At 40.5% G+C, this 11,092-nt stretch overlaps 1 protein-coding gene across 1 annotated transcript in view; it reads right to left on the bottom strand.

Annotated features, from left to right (window-relative positions):
* Window positions 1-718: 718 nt before the first annotated feature.
* CPN1 (carboxypeptidase N subunit 1) overlaps window positions 719-11,092 on the bottom strand; it is a 28,682-nt gene continuing 18,308 nt past the window's right edge. The window contains exons 8-9 of the mRNA XM_065894324.1: window positions 3,835-3,953; window positions 719-996 (exon numbers count right to left, since the gene is read on the bottom strand). Coding sequence (XP_065750396.1) covers window positions 838-996; window positions 3,835-3,953 — 278 coding nt within the window. The 3' untranslated portion in view covers window positions 719-837. The remainder of the gene's footprint in view (window positions 997-3,834; window positions 3,954-11,092) is intronic.

Here is an 11,092-nt window from a genome sequence, read left to right as displayed (position 1 = left end):
TGTCTCACTGAGGCTCCCTGAAATGGGTGATGATGGGTAAAGAACCCCCAGCAAGCCCTGGGGACAGGGTACTTGGGAACCCCAGCATGCCCAGTGGAGGTTTATGAACTTGACTGATGTGTGATGAAAGACTACCCATGCCTTCAAAATCTTCAGTGACATCTACTTTGCTTAATAAAACTTTTAGTACAGATGGGTTCGTTCTGGAGAACTCAGTGGGGTGGAGAGTGCTGTGTATCCCTGGCAACAGGGTCAGGACACAGTCATTCCACAGGGGCATCTACATTACACTTATACGCCCAGAAAATGTTTGAAAGATGCGTATTATTTAAAATGCCCATGTATGAAGCAGTGGGACTAGGTGTTTGTGTCTGAAATCCTTTTCTTAATAAGAAACTACTGGCTCTTGTTGAAACAGTCCTCTGGGATTTCAGAATTGGTCACCTGGTCTTGCTATGTAATGATGGATCATTTCAGCCTTTCAGCCTTTCATCCAGAAACCTTCATTGGGTACTTACTGTGTTGCAGGCTCTCTGCTAGACTCTAGAGATAGTGACTAACCAGCCAGAACCAGTCTCTGGACACAGCGTAGACTGGCATAGAGCCTGCTGGACCTAAACCATACCCTCAGAATCAGAAAATCTTACTGAACACCACTGCATGTATGTACTGCTACATCAGAGGGTTTACCCCTGGAACAGATGGAGACCATTCTGAGTTGTTCTGAATATGTTTATATTTAAATATGTCTCAGATAATAAAATAGAAAGAATGCTTCATCTGGTGTGAGAGTGGGAACAAAGCCTTTCTAAAGTGTTGCCCCGGGGACTGTGGATTTCAGGCAGGGACTCTCTGGGACTGTTTCACCATCATCTCTTTTTTCTTAGCTGCCCGGGGCTGTACTTTCTTTGGTAAGACTCTGCCTCTATGCCCTGAGTTGGGGCCTCTCCTCTTAGGGGCTGCTGGAGGGGTGCTTCTCTTGAGTTGGAAATTAACCTGGAAAAAAGAAAAAGAAGCTAGGAGAGCACAGGAATCAGTTTTCCATTTCCTAGGATTGAAATTGTCGGAAGACCAGTTTGGACCTTGTTTTACCATGGTTCCGGGTTCTGAGGACAAGGGACCAAGGAGAATATCACAGCAACCACCCAGAGCAGCATTGGTGGTGTCATATAGGCTTGGCTAACATTCCCCTCAAAGTGGCACATAATCACTGGTGATACACAGGGTATATCGACATGAACTTAATGTACATTTATTTATTTGTAATAGAAAAAATTATATCTACACCTCAAACCGTGATTTTACCGATACTGTTGTTCAGCACAAGAACTAAGATTGATGGTGCCACAATAATCCCCTTTATGCTGGCTCTGTGAATCATAGGCGTTGTGCTCAGGAACGCCAAAGAGTGCCTCAGACCTCCAGAGCTAAACTTTCTGTCATGATTGTTTGGAAATAGAGACAGTAGAGATGATATAGATTGTTAGTATGGATTCTTAAATTCCCAGTGTCCATGTGCATTAATGTACTGTTTCCAGCAGTACATTGAAACTTCCCTTCTGGCCGTGCACACAGAGGTAAAGATGCTTCTGACTGACAAGTGTGGGATGTGCTGGCTGTGCAGAAGCCATAGAGCTGTCCCAGGAAGGAAAAGGCGAGGGTGTGGCACAGTGTTCTAACCACACTCCCCAGAGGCATCCTTGGCTTTCAGGCCCTGGGAACAGTGTGAGCTGCTGAAGCCAGAGGGGAGTTGGAAAACATGTGACAGACAGACCTCTTCACGGGGTTATTTCTTGCCCCTTTCACAACAAACCACAGCCAGCTTTTCTGCTAGCTCTCCCAAAGCGGGAGAAATCAGAGCCAATTAGTACTATTTCCTATATAGTAATATAAGGATCAAGAAAACGAAAGAAAGAGAGAGAGAGAGAGAGACAACAAAATGAGGGGAGGACAGAGGAAATTAAAGGAGCGGGACATCTGGAAGGCAGTGGGGAAAACCAAGGGGAAAACACTGGACTCTCGGAGATACTTTAAAGAGTTTTAATAGCAGCATGAAAACCCTCTAGTAAATGATCTTTTTTCTTTTCCCTCAACCAAATGGATCTCTGCTTTAGAATGGGAAAAGACTCAGCTGGGATCAATAAATGTATTCTGAGTTGTGACTGTATCTGAGAATTGTATCCAAAAGACAGATTTTCCCCCCTCTGAGTTATATTTGATACAACGATGTGTTATGTTAATTAATTTAAAGGCTATATGACAAAGGAGATGAGATCTTTTGAAGCAGAATTTGTTACTTAAGAGGATTTGTCCTTGTTTGAATTTGCAATTGAATAGACTTGCACGTAGTGCAAGACTTCTGTAAGCAGCTACATAACAGTCATTTGATTTTAGCGTAGATGAGGAGCAGGGGGATAACAAGAAAAAAGGGAAAGAGGATGCATTGGTAAGGAAATTGGGACCAGGTAACAGGCTGCCAGGGAAGAGTTACTCTGTTCTCTGCATCTGCAAGTAGAAGTCGTTTATATCCTGCAGGAGATGGGAGTGAAGGGGAAAGGGGGAACTGTCTAGAAATTTCAGAGGAATTTTCAAAGGATTTAAGGAGCTCTTGACCTTCATCCTTGTGTTAAAATAAGGGATTATGAACAGAGGTTGTGAGCTTAGCTCGAGGCCCTGTAACAGACTGGCTAAGAAGGCAATCCTGAAAGCCCCACAGAGGCTGGAAACACAGCTCCCACTTACTCACTGTGTGGTATTGGACAAGTTACTTATGTTCTCTAAGCTTCACTTTCCTCAGCCACAAATGGGGATATGTAGATCTACCTTACAGGATTGTTATGAAGGTTAAGTGAGATAATTCTGGAAAGCTCTCAGATAATGTCTGACACATAGTGGCTGTTCAATGAATAGTACCTATAACTATTTGAAAAGGCAAGAAACTTGACTGCACTGAGTTAACAGGGAAAGGGGAGGGAGGGTCTGCTAAGCTCTTGGGATGTATAGAGAAGGAACAGGACAGACTGAGGAGGGGAGACCTGACACGAGAAAAAGGTCCATAGATGCTCATTAACCAGGATGGCATCATTACCTTTTCCTCGTTTGAGAAACCAGAGGATTAGTGTCCATGATCTTTGAGCCTCTTTGCCTCTGAGATCACGATCTAATACGACCAAAGCTAAAAAGGTCCAGGCTGTAGATCAAAACAGTTCTTTGCTTCTCATCCTATCTATAAAAGAAAGCCTTTCGGAGAGCTGAATATTGGAGCGCAGCTGGCTCTTTGCTGAGGTGAGTGGAAAGCAAGGCTGCCCGGGCACATGGGCATCAGGAGGGGGCAGAGTGCCATCTGGTGGTAGTCCTTGCTGACGGCGCAGAACAACGTAAGCCTGTGTATCTAGGCAAGGTCTCTGGGATTTACGAACTAACATTTGTTGAGCACTTTCTACATATAAGTCACTGTACTAAAGGCTTTACATGCACTTTCTCATTTCAACCTCTTGTGAAGGAGGCACTATTATTACCAATTTACAGAGGAAGAAACTGAGAATGAGAGCGATCAGGTAGCTTGTCCAAGATCTGTGGACAAATGAGCTGGATTTAGAATCAGGTAGTGTTTTAATCATTATGCTATGTTAGAAGGAAAAGGAAAAACCAAAAGGAAGTGGGTAAGGATGTAATAGGAGAATGACAGAAGAAAAATTAGCACATGAGAGCAATGAATATTTTTTTAAATGGTGAAAGAGGGAAGCTTGGCAAAGATTAGAACTATACAATCGATTATTTGTAACTCTGTATAAGTGATCTTTACAGTGCTCTGTAAAGGTCAGCCTAACTCACCAGTTTGGGTTCCCCAGGACCCACCGTCACACTCACTGTCTCTGGGTCAAACCTGGGTGCTGTGGCAGTGACAGTGTAGGTACCTGGAAGCAGCAGCCGGAAGTAATCTCCATGGTCACCTAAAAGTCACAAGGATATAACTCAGTCTGCTGATGAGAAATCTGCCCCAGGTGAGGCCTTGATATGAAAAAATGATCTGAGGGTTTTAGCTGACCACAAGCTTGATTTTTCTTAATAGCATGATGAAACTGGCAAAGATCTAAAACAATCATAGGTTGTCATCACGTTGTAAGAGCATGGGCCTCAGGTCCTGGGAAGCAGAAGTTTCACTGTGCTCTGCACTAAGAGTACTGTGTTTAATTTTAGACCCTGTATTTTAACACAAACTCATGTCCAGTAAAGGGTTACTAGGAGAAAGGCCGAAAGATTTATGAATGTTTTGCCTGGTAAAGAAACTAATATGAAATCTCTGTTTCAGTGTTTGAAAAGTCATTGTGAAGAAATGACATCTACTTAAAGAAATAATGAGGACGGGGGCAAAAACTTTTTTGACAAAATATGAGCTACCAGAAAAGAAATGGATTGCTTTATGTCGTGCAGTGCACAACCCGCACCAACGGACATGGTCTGGACAGCCAGCTGTCAGCGGTGCTGTATGTGTGCAATCTTGTATTGAGTGGGGGTGCTCCACTAAAGGTCTGAGTTTGAGAACCCTATTTCTAATATTTCTTCCACCACCATCAAAAGGGGAAAATAAAATTGAAAACAAAGCCTGTTTCTCATGGCAGGGATGTAGCATTTTGGCTAATGACTTTATATCTCTTTAGAATAAATTATGACTGTGCCTTTAAATTTTCTTTTAATTGTACAGCAAGGAATAATTGAAATAAATGCAATCAAGAATGAGACAGATAATAAATAATGAGGAAGTCTCTTCTCTGCCCCCTATTAAATGTAATTTACTTTAAAATTCTTTAGCAAAAGCAGTGTGTTTTAATGCATATGTTGGATACTTTATTATACCCTGGGGGCTGTCATTTTCTTTAATTAGGGGCTCACACCCAGGAGTGGTTAGCTAGCATTGTACCGGAAAGGCCCAATTCCAGATGCAGCTGTTATAAGGGCTTCAGCTATCTTTTTATCTCTTAGCAACACTGGATGCTTTGCTAAGTAGCATAATGAACGTCAGCAATGAGTTTTTCTGTTACTGAAATGAGTAATTTGTCAATTTCGCATAATGGGTGTTGGAAATGGACTCTTATTGGAGAAATTGGTGATATTCAATGTATGTTGATTAGCTAGAATGAGACATTCCCCACCCTTGCATGAATAGGGTATAAGAATCTACGGGCGGTCAGAGGGCAGACAGCAGAAGCAAGAAGAACTACAATCCTGCAGCCTGTGGAACAAAGACCACACTCACAGAAAGACAGACAAGATGAAAAGGCAGAGGGCTATGTACCAGATGAAGGAACAAGGTAAAACCCCAGAAAAACAACTAAATGAAGTGGAGATAGGCAACCTTCCAGAAAAAGAATTCAGAATAACAATAGTGAAGATGACCCAGGACCTCGGAAAAAGAATGGAGGCAAAGATCGAGAAGATGCAAGAAATGTTTAACAAAGACCTAGAAGAATTAAAGAACAAACAAACAGAGATGAACAATACAATAACTGAAATGAAAACTACACCAGAAGGAATCCATAGCAGAATAACTGAGGCAGAAGAATGGATAAGTGACCTGGAAGACAGAATGGTGGAATTCACTGCTGTGGAACAGACTAAAGAAAAAAGAATGGGGCTTCCCTGGTGGCGCAGTGGTTGAGAGTCCGCCTGCTGATGCAGGGGACGTGGGTTTGTGCCCCGGTCCTGGAGGGTCCTACATGCCGCAGAGCGGCTGGGCCCATGAGCCATGGCCGCTGGGCCTGTGTGTCCGGAGCCTGTGCTCCACGGCGGGAGAGGCCACAACAGTGAGAGGCCCGCGTACCGCAAAAAAAAAAAAAAAAAAAAGAAAAAAGAATGAAAAGAAATGAAGACACCCTAAGAGACATCTGGGACAACATTAAACGCAACAACATTCACATTATAGGGGTCCCAGAAGGAGAAGAGAGAGAGAAAGGACCTGAGAAAATGTCTGAAGAGATTATAGTCAAAAACTTCGCTGACATGGGAAAGGAAATAGCCACCCAAATCTGGGAAGTGCAGAGAGTCCCATACAGGATAAACCCAAGGAGAAACACGCTGAGACACATAGTAATCAAACTGGCAAAAATTAAAGACAAAGAAAAATTATTGAAAGCAACAAGGGAAAAATGACAACATACAAGGGAATTCCCATAAGGTTAACAGCTGATTTCTCACAGAAAATCTACAAGCCAGAAGGGAGTGGCATGAAATACTTAAAGTGATGAAAGGGAAGAACCTACACCAAGATTACTATACCCGGCAAGGAACTCATTCAGATTCGATGGAGAAATCAAAAGCTTTACAGACAAGCAAAAGCTAAGAGAACTCAGCACCTCCAAACCAGCTCTACAACAAATGCTAAAGGAACTTCTCTAAGTGGGAAACACAAGAGAAGAAAAGGACTTACAAAAAAAAAAAAAAACCCAAAACAATTAAGAAAATGGCAATAGGGACATATGTATCAATAATTACCTCAAATGTGAATGGATTAAATGCTCCAACCAAAAGACACACACTCACTGAATGGATACAAAAACAAGACCCATATATATGCTGTCTACAAGAGACCCACTTCAGACCTAGGGACACATACAGACTGAAAGTGAGGGGATGGAAAAAGATATTCCATGCAAATGGAAATCAAAAGAAAGCTGGAGTAGCAATACTCATATCAGATAAAATAGACTTTAAAATAAAGAATGTTACAAGAGACAAGGAAGGACACTACATAATGATCAAGGGATCAATCCAAGAAGAAAATATAACAATTATAAATATATATGCACCCAACATAGGAGCACCTCAATACATAAGGCAACTGCTAACAGTCTAAAAGAGGAAATCGACAGCAACACAATAATAGTGGGGGACTTTAACACCTCACTTACACCAATGGACAGATCATCCAAACAGAAAATTAATGAGGAAACACAAGCTTTAAATGAAACAATAGATCAGATACATTTAATTGATATTTATAGGACATTCCAACCAAAAACAGCAGATTACACTTTCTTTCAAGTGCGCACGGAATATTCTCCAGGATAGATCACATCTTGGGTCACAAATCAAGCCTCAGTAAATTTAAGAAAATTGAAATCATACCAAGCATCTTTTCTGAGCACAACGCTATGAGATTAGAAATGAATTACAGGGAAAAAAACATAAAAAACACAAACACATGGAGGCTAAACAATACATTACTAAATAACCAAGAGATCACTAAAGAAATCAAAGAGGAAATCAAAAAATACCTAGAGACAAATGACAATGAAAACACGATGATCCAAAACCTATGGGATGCAGCAAAAGCAGTTCTAAGAGGGAAGTTGATAGCTATACAAGCCTACCTCAGGAAACAAGAAAAATCTCAACTAAACAATTTAACCTTACACCTAAAGGAACTAGAGAAAGAAGAACAAACAAAACCCAAAGTTAGCAGAAGGAAAGAAATCATAAAGATCAGAACAGAAATAAATGAAATAGAAACTAAGAAAACAATAGCATAGATCAATAAAACTAAAAGCTGGTTCTTTGAGAAGATAAACAAAATTGGTAAACCATTAGCCAGACTCATGAAGAAAAAGAGGGAGAGGACTCAAATCAATAAAATTAGAAATGAAAAGGAAAAGTTACAACAGACACTGCAGAAACACAAAGCATCCTAAGAGACTACTACAAGCAACTCTATGCCAATAAATTGGACAACCTGGAAGAAATGGACAAATTCTTAGAGACTGAACCAGGAAGAAATAGAAAATGTGAACAGACCAATCGCAAGTAATGAGATTGAAACTGTGATTAAAAATCTTCCAACAAACAAAAGTGCAGGACCAGACGGCTTCACAGGTGAATTCTATCAAACATTTAGAAAAGAGCTAACACCCATCCTTCTCAAACTCTTCCAAAAAACTGCAGAGGAAGGAACACTCCCAAACTCATTCTATGAGGCCCCCATCACCCTGATACCAAAACCAGACAAAGATACTCCAAAAAAAGAAAATTACAGACCAATATCACTGATGAATATAGATGCAAAAATCCTCAACAAAATACTAGCAAACAGAATCCAACAACACATTAAAAGGATCATACACCGTGATCAAGTGGGATTTATCCCAGGGATTCAAGAATTCTTCAATATATGCAAATCAATCAATGTGATACACCATATTAACAAACTGAAGAATAAAAAACCTATGATCATCTCAAAAGATGCAGAAAAAGCTTTTGACAAAATTCAACACCCATTTATGATAAAAAGTCTCCAGAAAGTGGGCATAGAGGGAACCTACCTCAACATAATAAAGGCCATATATGAGAAACCCACAGCAAACATCATCCTCAATGGTGAAAAACTGAAAGCATTTCCTCTAAGATCAGGAACAAGACAAGGATATCCACTCTCACCACTATTATTCAACATAGTTTTGGAAGTCCTAGTCACGGCAACCAGAGAAGAAAAAGAAATTAAAGAAATAAATATTGGATAAGAAGAAGTAAAACTGTCATTGTTTGCAGATGAAAAAAAAAGAGAGAGAATCCTAAAGATAACACCAGAAAACTACTAGAGCTAATCAATGAATTTGGTAACGTTGCAGGATACAAAATTAATGCACAGAAATCTCTTGCATTCCTATACACTAACAATGAAAGATCAGAAAGAGAAATTAAGGAAACACTCCCATTTACCATCGCAACAAAAAGAATACAATACCTAGGAATAAACCTACATAAGGAGGTAAAAGACCTGTACTCAGAAAACTATAAGACACTGATGAAAGAAATTAAAGATGATACCAACACATGGAGAGATATACCATGTTCTTGGATTGGAAGAATCAATATTGTGTAAATGACTATACTACCCAAAGCAATCTACAGATTCAATGCAATCCCTATCAAATTACCAATGGCATTTTTTACAGGACTAGAACAAAAAATCCTAAAATTTGTATGGAGACACAAAAGACCCCGAATAGCCAAAGCAGTCTTGAGGGAAAAAAGCGGAGCTGCAGGAATCAGACTCCCTGACTTCAGACTATACTATAAAGCTACAGTAATCAAGACAATATAGTACTGGCACAAAAACAGAAATACAGATCAATGGAACAAGATAGAAAGCCCAGAGATAAACCCATGCACCTATGGTCAACTAATCTATGACAAAGGAGGCAAGGATATACTATGGAGAAAAGACAGTCTCTTCAATAAGTGGTGCTGGGAAAACTGGACAGCTACATGTAAAAGAATGAAATTAGAACACTCCCTAATGCCATACACAAAAATAAACTCAAAATGGATTAGAGACCTAAATGGAAGACCAGACACTGTAAAACTCTTAGAGGAAAACATAGGAAGAACACTCTTTGACATAAATCACAGCAAGATCTTTTTTTGATCCACCTCCTAGAGTAATGGAAATAAAAACAAAAATAAACAAAGGGGAGCTAATGAAACTTCAAAGCTTTTGCACAGCAAAGGAAACTATCAACAAGATGAAAAGACAACCCTCAGAATGGGAGAAAATATTTGCAAATGAATCGTCAGACAAAGGATTAATCTCTAAAATATATGAACAGCTCATGCAGCTCAATAGTAAAAAAAAAAACAGCCCAATCCAAAAATGGGCAGAAGACCTAAATAGACATTTCTCCAAAGAAGATATACAGATTGCCAAGAAGCACATGAAAAGCTGCTCAACATCACTAATTATTAGAGACATGTAAATCAAAACTGCAATAAGGTATCACCTCACACCAGTTAGAACGGGCATCATCAGAATATCTACAAACAACAAATGCTGGAGAGGGTGTGGAGAAAAGGGAACCCTCTTGCACTGTTGGTGGGAATGTAAATTGATACAGCCACTATGGAGAACAGTATGGACGTTCCTTAAAAAAGTTAAAATAGAATTACCATATGATCCAGCCATCCCACTCCTGGGCATATACCCAGAGAAAAGCATAATTCAAAAAGACACATGCACCCCAATGTTCATTGCAGCACCATTTACAATAGCCAGGTCATGGAAGCAACCTAAATGCCCATCGACAGACGAATGGATAAAGAAGATGTGGTACATATATACAATAGAATATTACTCAGCCATAAAAAGGAACGAAATTGGGTCATTTGTTGAGACATGGATGGATCTAGAGACTGTCACACAGAGTGAAGTAAGTCAGAAAGAGAAAAACAAATATCATACATTAACGCATATATGTGGAACCTAGAAAAATGGTACAGATGAACCAGTTTACAGGGCAGAAATTGAGACACAGATGTAGAGAACAAACGTATGGACACTGAGGGGGGAAAGCAGGGGTGGGGGTGGGGGTGGGTTGAATTGGGCGATTGGGATTGACATGTATACACTGATGTGTATAAAATGGATGACTAATAAGAACCTGCTGTATAAAAAAATAAATAATATAAAATTCAAAAACAAAAAAGAATCTATGGGACTTCCCTGGTGGCGCAGTGGTTAAGAATCTGCCTGCCAATGCAGGGGACATGGGTTTGAGCCCTAGTCCAGGAAGATCCCACATGCCACGGAGCAACTAACCTCGTGAGCCACAACTACTGAGCCCGCATGCCAGAACTACTGCAGCCCGCATGGAGCCCGTGCTCTGCAACAAAGAGAAGCCAGCACAGTGAGAAGTTCACGCACCACAACGAAGAGTAGCCACTGCTCGCCGCAACTAGAGAAAGCCCGCGCACAGCAAGGAAGACCCTACGCAGCCAAAAAATAATAATAATAAATTAATTATTTAATTTAAAATAAAGAATCTAGCAGGCCCTGAAGCTCTTACGGATTCCAAAGGTTGGTTCCCTATACAGTCCTGGCTCCAGTCACTGGGCTGGAGGATTCTGGTGTCTGATGCTTGACTGTGGGGCTACAGAATTCTGCCTTTAGAATGTTGTTGCCTTTGCCTTGAATGAACTGTTCATGTAAGACGTGTTGGGATCACCTTAAAGAATATAAGTTATCACCTTAAAGCTGAGATTCATCTAGTTTAAACAGACTGTCTGAGCTGTAAGATGCCTGCTTGGTAAAGCCTGCATGGTG

The sequence above is a fragment of the Phocoena phocoena genome, chromosome 16, assembly GCF_963924675.1.
Source record: "Phocoena phocoena chromosome 16, mPhoPho1.1, whole genome shotgun sequence".
NCBI classification, from domain to species: Eukaryota; Metazoa; Chordata; class Mammalia; order Artiodactyla; family Phocoenidae; genus Phocoena; species Phocoena phocoena.
The sequence above is the reverse complement of the archived record's forward strand: the minus strand, read 5'-3'. Positions and strand labels throughout refer to the sequence as shown.